The 19,624-nt window shown below is 33.9% G+C and overlaps 2 protein-coding genes across 3 annotated transcripts; both read right to left on the bottom strand.

Moving 5' to 3' along the window:
• Nucleotides 1–175: 175 nt before the first annotated feature.
• Nucleotides 176–9,481, bottom strand: LOC108195947 (probable LRR receptor-like serine/threonine-protein kinase At1g06840). 2 transcript variants are annotated; one of them, XM_017362972.2, is made up of 20 exons: nt 9,205–9,481; nt 8,495–8,648; nt 8,244–8,315; nt 8,053–8,124; nt 6,958–7,101; nt 6,803–6,874; nt 6,509–6,580; nt 6,140–6,214; nt 4,890–4,958; nt 4,670–4,738; nt 4,460–4,531; nt 4,201–4,287; nt 4,030–4,098; nt 3,428–3,942; nt 2,875–3,033; nt 2,513–2,796; nt 2,191–2,242; nt 1,503–1,753; nt 922–1,056; nt 176–813 (listed from the first exon to the last, which is right to left on the bottom strand). In XM_017362972.2, exons 1-20 carry the CDS (start codon nt 9,299–9,301, stop codon nt 478–480), a joined length of 2,856 nt encoding a protein of 951 aa, XP_017218461.1. In that variant the 5' UTR covers nt 9,302–9,481; the 3' UTR covers nt 176–477. The 2 variants fall into 2 exon arrangements, with proteins under 2 accessions (XP_017218461.1, XP_017218463.1); XM_017362974.2 differs by lacking the exon at nt 9,205–9,481 and having other exon boundaries at nt 8,053–8,122; nt 8,495–8,555.
• A 4,385-nt stretch (nt 9,482–13,866) lies between these two features.
• LOC108193511 (histone acetyltransferase TAP1) lies at nt 13,867–18,410 on the bottom strand. The gene is made up of 8 exons (XM_017360196.2): nt 18,249–18,410; nt 18,069–18,151; nt 16,855–16,915; nt 16,150–16,333; nt 15,738–15,837; nt 15,463–15,563; nt 14,712–14,805; nt 13,867–14,184 (listed from the first exon to the last, which is right to left on the bottom strand). The coding sequence occupies exons 1-8, from the start codon at nt 18,275–18,277 to the stop codon at nt 14,105–14,107; spliced, it is 732 nt and encodes a 243-aa protein (XP_017215685.1). The 5' UTR covers nt 18,278–18,410; the 3' UTR covers nt 13,867–14,104.
• Nucleotides 18,411–19,624: the final 1,214 nt, after the last annotated feature.

The following is a 19,624-nucleotide window of genomic DNA, read 5'->3' on the forward strand; positions in this document are numbered from 1 at the left end:
TATTTGTCGAGAGCTTTATCGTGAATATTGTCGTTACTTGACTTGGACACGAGCCAGGGAGAGTGAAGTCGAATGTTCTGTGTTTGAAAGACAGAGCAAGGAGATGTGATTTTACTTGTTTTATTTTGTTTTTCTAGACAAATTCGTGAATTTTGGCATTAAATTTCCCTGTATCAACAAATATAAAACTTACACCCTCAGTAGTTAATTTAACTCCACGGAATATATCTGTAATACATATATTTCAATTGCGCGCACAGAGCAATGCTATAAAGTTTTGCTCATCTCTTTGGTAGTCAAGCTATCTAATTAACAAAATTTAGAAGCATCTCTTTGGCACCCAACTGATACACACAACAAGAAGGCTAAAAGCATTTCCTAACTATACACCATCTTCTCCACATCCACCAGGCAGAACTAGGAACCACTCATACAACTATGCTACTGTATGTGTCATTGTGTGAGGCTTCTCAGTTATTATCTAGGCTTGATGCTTGTCATCACACCACTAACAAGATTGCTTCCCGACATATTTAAGGATGCAAAATATTCGTCGTTCGAGAGGAACACTGAAGATGTGGATGAGGACTCCCTGTATGTTGGTTTGGATGAATCAGGTCCGGTTTCCGGCATCTTTTCAAGTATATTTTCGAGTTCCCTAACCACCTCTGGCATTGATGGTCTATCTTCTGGCTTGCTATGGCAACATTTCAGGGCCAAAGCTATAAACCTTTCGACACATTCAGAGGGGTAAGATCCCATTCTGCTGTCTATAATAGAGAACATTGTGCCAGAATTATACGACAAGTTCACCTGAAAGTAAAGATGTAAAAGATCCAGAATCACGGTGAATGAAAATAGTGTGCCGAGATTGAACAGTCTCCTAAATAAGAATATATACGGGAGAGAAGAGGACTGTACCTCACGGACAATATTTTTCCCATGGGATATTGGTTGCATGCCTGTTAAGATCTCCAAGAAGACAACACCAAGGCTATAGACATCGCTTTTGTCTGTCAGTTTGTGGGTCAAAAAATATTCAGGATCAAGGTAGCCCTGCATATGCGCGACCATGTGCCAAATGGTTAACACACTTTAAGATTTAATTAATTAATGACAATGAAAAATTAACAATACCTGAGAGTTGGAAAGATATTAAAGAGGATTCATTTAGGCATCCTATAACGCAATAATCTATTTTGCTAGTATTTTTGCTGTTGCTCTAAGGAGGTCTTTGAAGAATTGAGACTAACTAGACAAACTCGGTCACAAAACATTTTACATCTGCACACACTACATTGTTACCACATAATCCGATTAGATCTAGAACAAAGCTCAATAGCTCAAACGGTCTCAAGTTTTCCTAGAAGAAGCATGCTTTAGCTTTACAGGTAAGTACAAGTTAGTTATTATTCTTGATGGTCGTGAGACGCATCATTATAATGCAAATATGCCTATCATGTGCCATTTTCAAACACTACTAAAAAGATAGTCAAACTTACCGGGGTGCCTTTAACAACTGTTGATACATGATCTGGCAAATACCCTTGGTCATTTGAGACTGGTGCAAGTAGTGAGAGTCCAAAATCAGCCACTTTTGCAGTAAAGTTCGAGTCCAGAAGAATATTGCTGGCTTTGATATCACGGTGAAATATTGGTGGGTTTGCTTCAGTATGGAGGTATAATATACCTTTCGCTGAATCCAGAGCTACATGCAATCTCATCCCGAAGTTCAAAGCCTCCTTTGATTTAGCTACCAGTAAACAGAAACCACTGTCAAAGCCCAGAAATATATCTTCCTAGAACATAGCACCTTGAATTCAACGCAAACCCAAAAGATGCTATTTGACCAAGTAGTGAAATGAGTATAAGATGGATCATTAGCAAAAACATGGCCTAGATGTTTGTACTTAATAACCAAAAGCTATGTTGCGGGGGAATAAGATTTAGTGTGCTCTTGTGACCTCCTTTGTCAGTTGATTTCAGTTAAGCCATGTAACCCTTACTAATATACGACCATGATCTCTAATTATACTGTATAATAGACATTGATGATACTATTCAACTCAGATGTGAAATTGTATAACAGAAACCAAACAAAGAAGAGATAATCCTCAAAAGTTAAAAGTTCAAGTATACATTTCAGAAATGAGCAACAAAGGAGCTGTAAAAGATTTACAAGTTTCATACCAGAAAGCCAGTATTGCAATGTGCCATTAGGCATGAACTCATATACCAGCATCTGCAAACATACCAAAACAATCTCAGACCATTTTAGGTAATTTCTCATCAGCAGTCTTAAATTGAAGGTATAGAACACAACAGAGTAGCATAGAGTTGATTACTAATGTAGCCATTAATAATTATTGTCTCCCTATACTTCACCAGGGAATAGTATGCCTACTAAAGAAGTACGTAGTTCTGGCAAACTATAATCGATCAAAGCCAGATGACCAAAGTGAATTTATAACAAAGATCATATATATTCAGGGTTTGAGCAACTTATCGATACCTGCTCTCCTTTTTCTTCACAGTATCCAACAAGTGAAACTAGGTTTCGATGATGTAACCTTGATAACAATTCTATCTCCGTCAAAAATTCTTTCTCGCCCTGTAATGATCCTTCTTTTGCACGCTTTATGGCAACAATTCTATTGTTGGATAGCATTCCTCTGTAAACATTCCCATAGCCTCCTTGGCCTACTAATGTTGAGTCAGTGAAATTGTTGGTTGCTGTTGACATTTCTTCAAAGGTGAAGCTTCTGACCCCATCGATCTTTACAGAACTCTTCGAGGCTACAGTTAGAATCAGGTTATGCGAATTGCAAATAATTCATATCTATCACATTATTTAAAAGAAAATATAAAACATACATGTACGTGTTCTTGACAGCTTACGGAAGTTTCTCGAATGTTTTTTGGTGATTAAAACTGTGGCCGTTATAGTTATCACCACTGCACAAACAACTGCCACCACTACAACCAACACCAAAACACGTTTGTTTATACTTGTTCCTTGACGCCCAATAATAACTGCAGCATCAAAAGAGGTTGTGAGAAAAATATTAAGATCAGTTCAGCTACAAGGAACAATACTGATACGATGCTGGCATACAGTACCAGTTACATTCTTTATAATTTACCTTCTTTTGAGTGAACCGGTTCGTGTGATCGTGTGGATCATTGAAAGCTATAACTTTTCTTTTTCCTTGAGTTTAGTTTAGCCAAGAATCTCAACTAACATATATATATATATATATATCATGACTAATTGTTTCTTTGTTAACATATTTTTTTATACTACTTCAGAATCTCACTTTATTCAACATATTATATCCTTGATAAAAGTAACAGTACACAATTTTGATTGTAATTGTAAGTATTGGATATGCAGAATTCCTAACTCTTAAAAGATTTAAATGCTTACCATCTGAATATGGTCCTAGTAGACTGAAATTGAGAAGCTCATAAGGTCCAAATAAATCATCACCAGAGAAACTCCAAGACGTGAATATGTCGTTTATGCGCAAAACCTCACTTGTATTGAATGTGTTCGAGTGTTCAACCCCCGCTACAGGGAAAAGCTTCAAATACATCCTTAGGCGAGGTCCTTCTTCCCAAAAGTATGGTTCAATAGATATCTGATAAAGGCTTAACCCCAGAGATTTACTTAAATACATTTTAAATAGATCTATGTAGGGCTGGAAATAAGAAAAGCCGGGGCTCTTCAGCCTGTATCCAATTCGAATAGGCGATGCACAGAAACATGGAATAGGAGCTTCTGGGACATATTCAAAATAATTGTCGACAGGACATGCTTGAATAGGACAAGTAGTGCTTGTAGTTTTTGAAATTTCTTTAGCTTCCCCTCCAACTTCTGGTTTGCAGTATTGGGTTATATTTTTTATATTTGCAATGTTGCAGACAGGATTGCCATGTAGCCTGAGAAGGTGCTATATGCTAAGTACAGTGTTGAACAAACCCTCGGTGTGGGGTAACTAAATGTGAGTTAAGAAGAAAGAGACTCACCTTAGAGTAACATTTTCTGGAGGATTGAGAACTCCAGAAATATTTACCAGCAAATTATTCTGAAGATCACTGCAATTTTAAATACACAGAATTGGAAAAAGTAGCTCTCAAAGAGGATGAATCTACTACACAGAATAGTACCAAGTCAAACTAAATCATTTTTTTGCTTACAGTATAAGTCTTGCTGTTGCATTTAAGAGCTTGTTCTGCCATATACTAGCAGGAATAGAACCACTAAAAGTATTATTTTCTGCTGACCTGTAATAAAAGTCTCACCATATGTCAAATTCAAGTAATTGTTCCATAGACTCAGCAAGTAGAAATGCAAAAAGAATTTCTATCAATGATGTAGACTGTATTGTCTCAATGTCAAAATCATCATGTTGACATTTATTAGAAGTTAAACTGTTATACAGAACAAAATCCTTACAATAGCTGAAGATAGGGAAGATTTGACAAACTCTGCGGAATTGTTCCATTTAGAAGGTTAGAGGACAGAATACTGCACAAGAGAAATTGATGACAAAATAAATTTGCTGGCACTGATAGCACAGTATATAAGTAAAAGGTAGGTAAATACAGTAAAATGTATATATATTGGATAAATAAAATAACTAGATTATTTGGTACATGTGCGTACATAGTTGTCATATTTTCCGGCAGCTTATCTGATGGTATCGATCCAGAGAGTTGGTTCCAGCTAAGATCTCTGTAAGAGAATTCAATAACTAGTCATATTTCTTCATCTAACTTGTGTTTTACTCTAATGATGAGTCAGCTCTGAAGCACAAAATGCTATAAAATCTAGAATAATCTGTACTGGTTGATCACTTAACCCTAGAGTCCAAGTCCGAACTTACAGATATTTAAGTCTTGATAATTTGCTGAAATTAGGCAGAGCTCCTTGCAGACTGCAATTTCTAAGGCTTCTGGTAAAACGAGGAAACGAGCATTAGAGCAAGACAAAGTCCACCCTGGGAGGTACAATATATCTAACATCATGTAAATTTATTTAAACTTTTTCTTGAGTCCTGTTTTCTTAAAATTACTACATTTAAATTTGAACTATCAAACAAATTACGAAAAATAATCTAAACAAATGTATGTCTTATTACCAGAACTTTCCATGTCTAATCCCAAATTAATTATCCCACTTGAAGTTGAATTAATGGCCAAAAACGTATATGATCGCTAAAAATAGAGAAACAGGTGCATTGTTTCAAAAGCAATTAATTATATACACAAGGATTGAACTTTAGACCATGCATAATTGATGATACCTGATTCAAAAGTTACAATTGTTTTAGATAAAAACAATGTTTGTGGATTATCTATAGTTAGTCAGATAAGAGCATCTTCAGTGCTAAAGAACCCTTAGCTAAAATATTTGTGGCACAAGTTATAGAGAATGTGTAAAATTGGGCACTCCAACCACAATTTCTCTTGTCAAAAAATTTAGCCAACCACATTTGATTGGCTATATTTGTTGAACTAATATTCCCCTTATATATAATTTTACATAATCATAATAATAGCTAATGCGATTAGATTATATACTATCCGTTCAGGTAAAACATAGATTATCATTTTAGCCAACCATTATATCCAACCATATTGGGCCTATATTAGGCTTGCTTATGTATCTCATAAAGGATTAATAGTGACACCATATCTGTTGACTCTCATCATTAATGCTAATATACAAAAATAAAGTTTTTCAGACTACCAGAAGTCTCATAATAGCACTCATAATAGCGAGCAATACAGTACCAGATGTAATATGAGATCGACACCTAAAGGGGTGGCTCAGCAATTAAAGTATTTAGATGAGGTGTCATATGCATCGATACCTTTTTCCAATTTCTCACTGTTAAAATTTCAGGGTTTGGAGTTAATTTTATGTATCATGAATTCATGATTCAATGCACCCCTGGGTGCAACTAGATGAACTATTATGCTATTGTCAAATCATTAAAGAAACATAGCATTCTAGGCCTCCTAAATTCTAAGTAAACTAACAAAATACTGGACATCAGTAACTAAACATATATAGTCCATGCTGAAAAGACAGACAAATAAGTGGAGCAGATACAGTTTGTACAGAACTTACAGTTTCACTAATCTTGACAGTTTCATATACACAGCAGGAATGACAGCCCCGTTGAAATTATTGTTATCAAGTTGACTGCAAGAGGATCATAAAAAATAATTTGAACTACTGAAACTTATAACGGTTCCTTCAATCATCTAAGATCTGTGAGTGCACCAGTACCATATTGCTATAGAAGCCGAGGACTGCAGATACAACACATTTATGGTTATAATTGTTGATTGTACATTATCTTTAAATTTTTTCTGTCGCATAATATCATGGGTGGTTCAAGATGCACCTCAATCATTACAACGTATGGTTTTTATCGAATAAATAAAATTATTAGAAATATATGTGTGTGCATGTGGGTGAAGAGGAGGAGCTTACATTATCCTCAAGTTTGGGATGTTTGAAAGCTCAGATGGAAGATATCCAGATAAATTATTGTTGTCCACAAGCCTAAACAATTTAAGAAATACCAAACAGTATCCAGTTAAAATATTATATTTCTCCAACAGATTGTCCCAAGTACATAAAGTACCTGATTATGTCTTTTTATAACCGAGAGATGGAAATGTGCAGAGAGAGATATGAGGATAGGAAAGGGTAAAAGAATAGGTAGTATATATGTGTTTAGAGAAGGGGGGAGGAGGGAGAGGGAGGGAGAGGCATGCAACTTACAAGTGAATTAAAGTGGATAGATTGGAAAGTTCAGATGGAATTTGTCCGCTGATTGAATTGTTGTTAAGATGCCTGCATGTCAAACACCGCATTAATTAATAACAAAAGACTTGTACCTACTTCTAAAGCAAAAACATTTACTAAAAGACACTCACAGATGTCGAATACTGCCCAAATTTGAAAATGATTTAGGTATTGGTCCTGATATCTGGTTCTCGTCTACTTGGAGTCGCCTCAGATGAGGTAGGTTTCCGAGTTCGTCAGGCAGGTAGCCTGATAATCTGTTACCATTCAAGAGTCTGCAGAAAATATGGCAGGTAACATTTGACAGTAAGATGTAGTCTGTCACTTGGTGGTTTATTCTAGATCTATTAAATGGAAAATCTGGCTTTATTGGTTTCTCAATCTTATATTAAACCAAACGTTCTGGCAAAAAAAAAAAATATATATATATATATATATATATATATATTAAACCAAACGTTGCTTCAATTATTTTCCACTATTCATGTTTGTGAGGAAGCCAGCTTCTCTAGGAACTGAATCTCACATGAAGGCAAGCAATAACGGAGATAGTCAAGTGCCAGAGGTTTCTAAAACAGGAGCAGTTTTCACTGAGCTATGACTTGTTGCATCAAGGATTCCCTTAACCATACTTTTTGGTTTAGTTAATTCACTATCTTCATTGTTGTGTGTGGTCACTGTTTGAGCAATCTGGTTTAAAAAGGTCTTCTACGGAATACTGTTCTCTACCTGTGGTGCCTTTTCATTGTACTGATCCGCAATCTGTCATTTCAATACCAATGAGATAATCATCCATGTATTGGGTGCCAAATTATTGTCCACCACTGTCGCTAAAGGTTTTGAAGGATTTTGTCATCAAATAAGTGCACAGTTTTGGACAAATAAGGATATGGCCACATCCATCCTCTCTTTTCTAAACATTCTTTGTATTCAGTAATTTCGTACAAAGCCTATGGTTATTCTTTAGTGGTATATCCCAAGATAGAATCATTAATTTTCTTAGCATTGATAGTACAAATACGATTCAGAACAACTATAACTATTTATTATAATGAAATAAATATATATATATATATCTTACAAAAAGTGTTCAGTTGACGTTATTTGAAATTTTTTATGTTATTCTAGCTAATAGAAATCTATCCAAAAGGGGAAGGTAGTAGAGATGCTTATACATTACACTTCAAAACCATTCTGATAAGTGGTGAACAGGGAGATGCACTTACAGGAGTTGTAAAGAAGACAACTTTCCTAACTCCTTTGGTATGCTGCCAGTTAGCTCATTCCACATGAAATCTCTTTCCAGGAAGAAACAAAAAAATAAAAATACAAGTATTAAGTAGCTTCAAGAACAAAAAAATGGAAGATAATACACAAAATATCAATATAATGAGTTAAAGATTCTGTGAAGACTCACAATATTTGAAGACTAGAAAGCTGACCAAGCTCAGGTGCTAAACTTCCTGATAGATTTCTATTTAGTAGCAGGCTACAAACATACAACAGAAAGTATCTATTACACTTAATGTGGATGTCTAACATAGAGAAAAAAACAAAAAAAACTTTGAACCGATATGTACACCAAGTAGCAGTGAGTGAACAAAATAGGACCTCAAGTAGGCAATTTAGTATCAACAAAACAAAATGAGAAAAGAAAACTCAGAATACATTTCTCGAACATGAAGGTAACCATCAGGTCCAATTGTTTGAAAGCATACTACTCCAGTCCAATTGGATGCGCATGGATCTCGGCCTTTATTCCAGTTGTTAAGATGATTGTGTTGATCAATTAAACTGCTCTTGACAGCTAATAATGCCGAAACTGCAGGAGTTGAATAATAATTGTGGTATTAGTCAATATACCAAATTGAAGGAGGATTGGATTAATCTCAAGTCAATATATGGACAAGTCTATCTGAAGAAGCTTGCAAAGATGAGATGAGCCTCCATTCTCCTTTGATAACAGCAAGAAATGGAAATTGATATACATAATAATAACCTCTCCTCATAGTACATGGAATATTCCGGCGAAATGAAAATGACCAAGTTGTTGAAATATAACATAATATCCATCTGGGTCATTCCTCTAGCACCTTAAGGTGGGTGCTAAGGTTTTAGATGGACTGGTCCTCAATACGGTATCAGAGCTCTAGTTTGGAAGAATTCCTAATTTCGACTCTTAAGTTCGACTCTCCGTCACCCCAATATTGTTCCGAAGGGCATAAATTGCCCCCAAAGATCAATCCAAAAATGGAATTTCGAGGAGTGTTAGCAAGCACCTAAACTAAGACCTTAAAAACTTGGAAGAGTTAATAACATGCATGTAGAAGCTGGATGAGATATTTGTGTTGTAAATTGTAATAATAAGTAGAGATAACCTTGGGAGGGATCAGTGAGTTGTGGAACAGCAAGCAGCAGCAAACAAGAGAATGATAGACCCAAAACATAAACTCCCACCACCATCTTCATCTTCATCTTCAAAATTCATCAACAGAGGATATACAGGGAGGATGAGTCATCAACTGCTACAGAATATATGGTTGGTTGCTGGAATCTTTTTATAAACGAAAAGGGAAAGGCAGGTTGGAAATATGTAAAACTAAGATATAAACAAGCTTTGTGTCTAGTCTTGGTGTTGATTTTCTTTGCGTCGGCGTGTGCGTATCACCACAGGCAGTTATATTATGCTAATCATTGTGGAGTAAGGTCACCTCCGTTTCGAGTCCGGTTACCATTTTTTTTCACTTTGATTCATCCGATTTTCATTAACTTTTCTAAATTATTTATATAAATTGTAACAATTTGAAAATATATTTATAATATAATATTTATAGGGAATTTGGTAAAAATAACCCTCTTTGCCATATTATTTGCAGAAGTCCTATCTATCTGGAATTATTGCAAACTTATGTTTTTTTTTTATAATCCAAGTCAAAACATTTGCACAAATACGCGTTTGTTCTACGCGTCATCTTCTCTTATATTCTCGTGTGTCCTTGCAATCTCCTTACTCTCCTCTCTTCTCGCACTCTCTCATCATCACACTGTCAACACCAAACTCCCAAACCAAGATTAAAACAAATCCAAATAGTCAAAAAATTTCAGGGAAAAAGTCATAGTTTAACTCACAATTAACATCCATACTCGATTGTAACTCGTCCCGAATCAACTCGCTACAATCATGTTAGATGTTAGATCTGACGATTCATGGTGTTTCGAAATGATATATCAAGCATGTTTACATCAAGATAACAACAGAAGATTTCGAAGTACAAGGAGAAAGAAGGGTGAGTGTCAGAAGAGAGAAAAGTTGATTTTCTGATTGACTTTGTTATATTAATATTGACTCTGCAAGATACTCTAGTTGCAACCAGCAACTTATTTTACAATCAAATATAAAGATTTGTTCAAAGTTGCATTTGTAGTTGCATATAACGTTGCTAATAGGTACAGATATCGTTGCAGATACAATCACCGGATTTTCGCAAAATTTTTTGAAAGATAATTTTTTCGCATTTTATTTAAGAAAATGATAATATTTTTAAAAAAATTTCTTTTAGATTTGGGTGTATATGAAAAAAATCCATATATCATATACACACATATAATATATAATTCAATCAACGTTTAATTAATTTTATAAAAACTTAGTATCATATTTGTATTTTCCAACCTGCAAATACGAGGACATCAACATGCCATCACCTTCTTGGCCTAACCAATGTGAATATGCATGTCAAAGGATCAGAGAAAACATCGTCTTTGTAATGGTACACAAATGTTTATATATATGATCTTCCAAAAAAATATTTATTGAATCGGTGATTAATATGAAATTCGAACATTCATGATAAAATGACAGGAGTGTCCTTTTTAATTTAAAAATTGCTTCCCTCCATTTTAAGAAGAATGCGATCATTTTTTAATTTGTCATTTATTTTTGGAAAATTATCTTGTATATTGTTTTTTCAATCTTATTTTTAAAAATACTACCTCCTCCAATCTTATTTTCAAATATACTACCTTCTCTAAAATATTTTCAAAAATATTACCTTCTCTAAAATATTTTCAAAAATACGGTGGTTGTATATGCAACCATATATGCAACTACAATTCCGGATAAGTTTCAGTTTTCAAATGTCATTTTCGACCTCATTTTGGAGTCGATATATATACACAGTATTTTTGAAAATAAGATTGGATAAGGTAGTATTTTCGAAAATAAAATTGAAAACGTGGTTATGAATAAAAAAAGCCCTTTATTCTTTTCAAATTACAATAATATAAAAAATATGAATGAACTCATAAGTATTCCCTCCACTCTTTTCATTTTATTAACAATTTTTCTTTACAACTTGACATACGTTTTAAGATGTATAAAAATATAGATTTATTAATTTATATTTAAATTTTCCTTTTTAAAAATATCTAAATATTGAAAAATCTATTCAAATAATGTATGAAATAATTCTTTATTAGTTAACAATCTCAAGAAACACATAGCGGTATATTTTAAAAATAAAAACAAAACAGATTAATTTAAAAAGAAAATTATTAATATATATAATAAATTTAAAATGTGATCCAAACTAAAAAATTGTTTCTAGCACCTATTTCTATGCTAGTTTACACTTTATTTCGCGTGGACTAAAATTTGATCGTCCGAAGGGCATTTATTTATATTTTATGTGCAACGCGTATATAGTAATGGGAACGGAATATAGGTAGTATTGAATTGAAATGGCTAGGACATTATCGACAGTGGACTTTCTTCATGGCTGCACTAATAACTCCACCCCTTTCATTTGTCCACCATATGCCCTATATATTATATGGGATCCCTGGCATACGGCTGCCAGGGACTGGTTATCCAACACTCCATTTCCTGGCCGTTGGATGCATATCCAGCGGCCAGGATCATATTAAAACTTTAATGTGTCCAGCGCTTTTTTAGCGCTGGACAGGGATTCCCACGTCCAGCTCTAAAAAAGCGCTGGACATGGGAATCCCTGTCCAGCGCTAAAAAAGCGCTGGACACATTAAACTTTTAATAAGATCCTGGCCGCTGGATATGCATCCAACGGCCAGGAAATAGGCTGTTGGTTAAGCGGTCCACAGCAACCGGTTGCTGTGGACCGCTACCCATATTATATATACTTCTAAATTACTACTACTATCGTGTAGGAATAGTCTTAGAATATGATTGATAGAGAAAGGATTCGTATTTTCGTTTTTCTAAATTTAACTTGGAAAGTGATGATTATTTTTTAATTGTTTCGGTGAAAGTCAGATGGGATACTATATAGTAATAGTAAAGCATAAAATATTTTTTATTTCTCTTTTGTCATAAAATTATAGTTTTTCTAATTATTTGCACATATATTGAATATAAGTAAATTAATTTCATTAATTATTCATTTTCTTTATTTTCTTTTAAATAACATGAAGAATCAAATTTCTATTCAAAAAACTAAAACAACAAACTGATAATATAATTTTTTAACTCTTACATTACGTCTAAAAAGAAAAGGATAAGTATGGAGTTATTTTTGGTTTGTATTAAGATTAGATAACATTCAAATCATATTTTTATTTCTTAAAAATATATATGTCATTTAAAAACATGTATTTAATACATTTAAAAACGTTTATTTGTATAAAAAAATAACTAAAGTTCAAAGTTGGTTGAAAGAAGTTTCTATATAACTTAATTTGTTTCTAGTTCTAAACAATACGAATTTATATCATTACTTTAGTTGACAATTTTATTAAATTTATTTTATTTATTCCAATTTCAATAATCAGTTATCTCTAAATTATGTATATACTCTAATAATGATTATAAAATTTCAACTTTTCCCACGCCGAAATAACAATGAATGACTGCCATTAAAAATGCTAGTTTTAACGTCACATCCATTAGTATTTTTATTCTTTCTTACTAAGTGGATCAGTCATTATCTCCTTTGGGACATTCGTACAGCAATTGTATGTATTCTTATACCAACTCCAACCATATTTATAAAATACATAAACAGACTTCTCATATTCCAGAGTCGTTACGTGATCAATTATTCAATTTTAAGTCTATACAAACTGTCTGTATTATAATTAAGCAATTATAACTTTTACATGGACCAAATCCCATATGAAAGAAATTAAAACTAAATGAAAAGTTACTTTTCCATTATCCTTAAAACAAGATGAAGAAGAAAGTTACTATTCTATTGGCGTTTGATATATTTATCATCTACATTTTCTTCCCTAAAAACAGTCCCCGGATGCGTTAAAAAGTTCGGCCGGTCCATTCTCAGCTCGTAATTAAAAACATTTTATTCTCATCATCTTGTAGCCTAACGCTATTTAAATTTAAGATAAATTTAACAAATGCTTGATGGATGGACTCATGAATGGACTCATGAAAAAGGTAGTGATGAGTGCATATAATTTAAGGTAAAATCATTCTTATAGTTCTCAATCTGATACAACATTTGGATGAACGAATGGCTGTTCATTCTTGAATTTTTTATAACTATAGTTCGATTTTTTATGATTTTAGTTTCGATTTCTGGTTTTGTTCTACTCATCCCTATCTAATAAAGTTGGATAAATTGATTGACAAAAATAATATAAAACACCAAATATATTTAATTTGCTTAATCTTAAACTGTAGGACGTTTTACTTCAATTAGATTGACTATATTAATTGGCTACGTTTTTGAAAATAGTATGTTATTATCATTAACTCATGACATCGTATAGTTAGGAGATGCTTTAGGAAGTATTCACGAACAGGAAGATTGCCCCTGTCTAAATACATTATTGACCATAGAAATTTCAGGGCAACAGATTCCAAGATGTAAAAGAAAGCTGAGAAGCATCTCAATTCCCAAAACGTAAAACATATAAACTTTGAATATAATCAAGCAAATGTTACTTTACATGTTAATAAGCTACGAGGTTAGGATCTGTCAAAAAAAAAAAAAAAAAAAGCTACGAGGTTAGGTGTTATTGCCACCCAAAGCATATAACAAATGACCTTGAACATAATAAAGTATAAATTACTTTTACATGTTAACAAGCTACAAAGATTAGGTAGAAAATTATAATGGCATATATTCATGAACAAATGAAAACCAAGCATACATGCCAATATATGCAAAATTATAATAAAAGATACAGATTCTCCCCTCCCAATAAGCCACGCCCGTTTTACTCGAAGCATGGAATGCCATAATGTATTGGCATCAACTAGAGTTGCTCAACATTGGAGAGAATTCAAAACCTCGGATACCAGAACATACCTTTGATACCCTCCGGATCAGGTTCAAACCCCAGGTTCTGATAAAACTCGACAACTGCAGTGGAGGTATAAAGAAACTTAGTTGTAAAATTATAAAATACATTCACTGTATAAGTAGACCTACAACAAAACTGAACATGCAAATTAGACTATCAACATCGACCCCAAACTAATATAACCTCACTACTAATTGTTTAATCGCCATCCCGACATGAATCATTAGCAAAGTGAGGCCATCTACTTGCTTTACCATGGCAAATGCCGTATGAGAGTTCTTCCATGAAAAAGTAGTTTCACAGGGCCATTTCCAAATTAACAATTTGCAAGCTTATACAAGTTGGAAGGTTTCCTCGGAAAAAAAATCTGGTATTACACTGCATAGTCTAATTTACAATTTAATAGAAAAATGCTCCTATCATTTACTGTCCTCTCATCAGAATCAGAAATTTATTACCTACAATATAGGAACTTTAAAGACAAGATTTGTAGAGAACAGCAGTAGATAGCAGAGAAAACATTAAAATCTCATTTCCATCCTATAGCCTAAGTGAACCTAAGGACCATTAAGTTATACAAGTATACCTTGACTGTCTGCAAATAATGTAATATTTCCAATGTCCCTTTGCAAAAGAGCCCTAATAATCTTTTCAATCAGGGCTTTTCCAAGACCTTGTCCCTGTACATATAGAGAGTAACAACTGTTCGTGAATCCCAAACACAAACAAAACAATGTATAGTCAGAGAAGAAATAGTTCTGATAGTCCTCAAATGTCCACATGTCTTTATATGTCCCGTGAGATATGGATGCAATCAGAGAAAGGTATAAAATATCTTGTACTCATTTAACCTTGGTGCTAAATAAAATCAAGAACAATATTGAATTCTTGCATTTGAATTTAGTTCCAACCCACGCATGACATTGAAAACTAGAATTAGGAGATAAACTGAGATCAGGATTTAGAATTCAAAACTGCAACTTCATGAGTAATTACTGTCTTAAAAGGGGGAGGGGTGGGGTGGGTGGGTGTAATCACTTCAGAGACATCAAAGGTTGCTCAAAATTTCGTTTTAATCATCAAAATACCCAAACATGAGAGCTGAGCATGTGAGTGGTCAATAAATAGTAAAGGGTTCTCCAAAAACTACTGCACAAAAAGAAAACAATATGTGTTTTATCCAAGCAGTGACATGCTTGTACATGCGCTGGGAGTAAAGAAAAAGTAAAAGGGTCGACAAAAACAACTGCACGACAAGAAAACAAAATGTGTTTGATCTAAGCAGTGACATGTTTGTACATGCAGCCTGGTAACATGGCACAAAGAATAAGGTGAACCTGGTATTCAGGATCGACAAGGACATCCCAGATTGTTGCATTGAAGGCATGATCAGATGTAGCCCGAGCTAGTCCAATTAGCTTCCTATTGTCATCCCCTTCTGCCAAGCAACTCTTCCAAGTAGACTAAGATATTAATCAATTATTTAAATAGAAAAAAAAATTAACTGCAACGGGTTTAGAAGTTTTTTGGAGCAAGTATATTATCATAAACCTAAAACATTAGGCACCCAACAAATTCAGAGAGCAACTGGAAAAAGCAAATAATTTAGTACCTTTTTCAGCTGATATAGTTGTGGAGTGCAGTGCAGCTACCATGTAGCTGTTTTTTAAAGCTGCAGCTAATTTTGTTAGTGGCCTGCGAGGCCAACCAACCTAATAAGACCAGTAGGTAAAGTATATCAATAACTCAATAAGAACATGGTAGTTCATTAGTAGCCGAGATCTTGATGGCCAATATATACACTAAATCAGAAGAGTATAGACAGCTTAATAATTCATGACAGAGTGATAATTATATGCCAAACCTTAGATTTTTAAAGTCATGAAAAAAAAATTCAAAATTGTTAATGCATCTGATAAATTATTTAAGACATCCCAAGTGATGAAATCTACATGTGGAAGAAAATGCACTTCAAATTAATCTGTCAAGCTTTAACAGATGTAACAGCCTGCAAATGCAATCACCTTATCACACAAGGCTTGTAAATCATACACATCAACATCTCCACCCGAAGAAAAAATAATCTGTTCAATCACACCATCTGATCGGGTCTTCTCAACAAGAACAAATTCCTCAGGCAGTGGTTCTTCATCTTCTTCGACATCAGTAGATGACTCAATAACCTGTGTTGTATTGTTCTTCATAATCCTGCAATCACCCACAGGTCCAAGTCACTTGAATCCTAACTACGAATTGGTAGGAGTTAACCATATTATGATTCCTAAAACATATATATTGCACATAAAACAGCCAGATAGCCACTCATCTAAGGACCTACGTGTGTATTTGTACCATTAAATTTCTTTCAATTTGTAGTTCTATGCAACTTTGCATGTCAAAAAGCTGAGATGTAAATAACAAATTTCAGAGAAATGTGCACATTAAGTCAGTTACACCTGCAAAGATAAGCCTGTCACAATAGTTCAAAATGTAGATTACTCTTTTTCATATTTCCATGCCATTTATACTCCGATAAATACCTTCACAGGGCGTGTCAGAATATCTGATACATAAACTTCCTGCTAATGTGCAACTTTGAAAGGTCGATGTAGATCAACACATTTCTTGCAGCACAAACTTTTGTGTGATCTATTGGACCAAGACACTGTAACACCTTCGTATATGTGTGTGTGTGCAACTCTTTGACAAAACCACATTATCACTCTTACCCAGATCTGATGGATTCCCAAAAACCAGCCTTCAGCTGTGATATCTTCAGCTTTCTGCTTCCTGTAGGAATTATAAATATACATGATTCTATTCCATAGTTATTGCAGTAATGTAAATGCTGAGATGACTGCCATATTTATTCGGAAGTAGAAGTCACAAAGTGCTTTTTTTTAGCTGACTAGATTCTATAATATCTTATATAAACTTGAAGATGAAAATTTAGGCTTTAACTAATGTCTGGTTTAAGTATTTGGATGAATGCCAAGGACGGTGTGCATGACAGTATGATCTGCTAAGATGTACAATATGCCTACAAATTTCACTTGTGTAATGCTGGATTTACAGGCAACAAGTTACTAAATGAAAAAAATATTAATCACAACATATGAGTTTGAATGTGAGTGGCAGATGATTGTTTTATGTATAGGCAGATTTAGAACAATGGTGAACTTATTTTTCAGAAATAAGGGCTTATTTCTGGAGAAAAGTACATAAAACTCTACTTTTTTCTGGAATAAGCCCTTATGTTTTGCTAAATAATGAATATAAAACACCTTAACATTTATATTTAAAAAATTATAAAAAATTATGCCCTTAAAATTTCAAAAACAAGCCACCCCAAACAGGGCTATATATATATGTATAAGTTGGGGAAATTTATTTTAGGTAAAATGTTCTCAGCCTCATTTATTGAATCCTAGTATCCTACTGATATATCCCAAAAACAAAGCTATCTTGTAAACATATACAGTAATAAGAAAAATGGTGAATAGAAGTACCTATTTTTCCATAGTTAAGACATCTAAAGAAAGTTGCTATACTTAGCTATGTTAGAGGGTTGTATATCAAAGTATTAAATGTGAGAATAAAGGACTGTAAAATTGAAGCAGAGGAACTAAAAAACTACTGAGTAGAGTTTTTATAAAACCTAGCAATGTAGTAAAGGAAAGGTATCCCGAAATACGAAAACTCCATTCTTAAGCTTGGCATGTTCAAATACCAAAAACTAACATTCGACCAATTCTTTCAATCACAACAGTTATAGCCTTGCCAAAAAATCACGAAAAATGTCGGAGCTATACAATTCAGCAGTTCGACCATAAACTAAAATTCCTGAACCCCAATTAGTCTAGGGTCAAAACAACTGTAATCTTTATTTGGACACAACAATCCAACACACACACAAACACGCACAACAGAGAATGAGGCGAACCGAGTAGAATAGGAGAGTGTGGACTAAAGTGTAGGCGCTGCCATAGCTGAGAGCGGTGGCCCACGGATATGCTGCTACCACATCTGATACATACATAGATACATATAATAGCTGTGTCAGTAAACCCTAATTACTATTAAGCCGACTTATAAGTGAATCAAACAAGCACTTTTTACTTACAGAGGTGAGACGACGTTCAAGGTTTCCATTGCCGAGCAAGTGGTTGACGATGACGGTGCTTTTGCAACGGTGTCCGTCCGGATTACAACTAGTAGTAACGGTCTAGCCTTTAGTTCACTTAACTGGATAAATTAGCACTCGAGTGACCCACATATTTTGGGCCTTTTAATCCATGTACTAACCGGTGAGTAAAACAGAACCCAAGCGTAAAATTTCTGTTCAGTTTGGTTTTATTTTTTTTAAAAGTTTAATTAGTTCGGATTTTTGGTTTGAACTGAAATTAATTTCTGTTCGGTTTAAACCGAAAAAATTGAAGTTTTTATCTATGTTATTCTTAAATCATCAATTTTTTTTAAGATTATTCTAGTAATTTCACATGTTCCTGGATCATCCCATTAACCATCTGATTCGACCCACACTCATATCTATTCAAATTAATATTGTGAATTCATATTTTGGATTTTCATGTACCCGACCCGGATAATGTTGGATCTCGCAACATCTTCCACTTATATGCGAGTTTGAAAAAGACATTGAATTTGGTTTCTCCAATCATGGCACTCATTATGATTTCTGTTAAATGAATTTTGCATTCAGGCTCACCAACGACGTCAGTTCGAAAAAGCGTACATTGAATGTGATTGCTGACGAAGCCTGCATTGATGGATACTTCTACCACCCATCTGAAATCAAAAGGTATTGTCCATTCTTTGGCTTTTAATCTAATTTGTATCCCCGGTCTGGTTGTGGTGCATTGTTTTATTCGTGGATCTTATTGGATCTTAACATAGTTCCTGAACAAATTAGAATTTGAAATAAGTATCCATCACACATCTTTGAAGCCCGCCACTAATCACGAAAACAGTTGCCTGAGTGTGGGTTTTCATCCTGAGCGTGGGTTTTCATCCTTGCTGACGGTTTCTGTTATTCTTTGTGACATCGGCACACATGGTGCAGATTATACGTTTCAAACCATTCTTTCTTCCCTCGCTATATATTCGACTGGTATGTGTTATCCCTTGGCTTTGTAAAACGACGATGAAATCCCACTCTTAATTGTGCTTAATTGTAAATGAGTATATGTTCTGGTTTTAGAATATTTTAAAATTATTTTAGGATTACTAAATGTTTGATTAACGGGAATTGACGGAAAGGGCATGATATAAAATGTTATAAAAGTATAAGTGTGTCAATCAAAAGTCAAAACTATTTTGTGTACTATTTAGAAAAGTAAAAAACACGATAAGTACTATTAAAAATTTTCCTAAATTAATTTGATGTAATTCTAGTAGAAATGCAAAACTAGTATAACTCAAAGATACACATATTGTATAGTATTATAAAATTAAAAGAATAGTGTTTACCTCAAAATCTTA

This window comes from Daucus carota, chromosome 7 (genome assembly GCF_001625215.2).
Source record: "Daucus carota subsp. sativus chromosome 7, DH1 v3.0, whole genome shotgun sequence".
In the NCBI taxonomy this organism is placed as follows: domain Eukaryota; kingdom Viridiplantae; phylum Streptophyta; class Magnoliopsida; order Apiales; family Apiaceae; genus Daucus; species Daucus carota.

What these genes read in the sequence shown, in the direction of transcription:
- LOC108193511 (XM_017360196.2), bottom strand. Translation starts at nt 18,277, where the DNA reads ATGGAAACCTTGAACGTCGTCTCACCTCT. An exon ending in TGGGAATCCATCAGATCTGG is followed by an intron (nt 16,334 to 16,854) that starts GTAAGAGTGATA and finishes GGGTGATTGCAG; the next exon opens with GATTATGAAGAACAATACAA. An exon ending in ATTATTTGCAGACAGTCAAG is followed by an intron (nt 14,185 to 14,711) that starts GTATACTTGTAT and finishes CCTCCACTGCAG; the next exon opens with TTGTCGAGTTTTATCAGAAC.
- LOC108195947 (XM_017362972.2), bottom strand. Translation starts at nt 9,301, where the DNA reads ATGAAGATGAAGATGGTGGTGGGAGTTTATGTTTTGGGTCTATCATTC. An exon ending in TACCTTCATGTTCGAGAAAT is followed by an intron (nt 8,316 to 8,494) that starts GTATTCTGAGTT and finishes GTATGTTTGTAG; the next exon opens with CCTGCTACTAAATAGAAATC. An exon ending in GTGAAGAAAAAGGAGAGCAG is followed by an intron (nt 2,243 to 2,512) that starts GTATCGATAAGT and finishes GTATGTTTGCAG; the next exon opens with ATGCTGGTATATGAGTTCAT.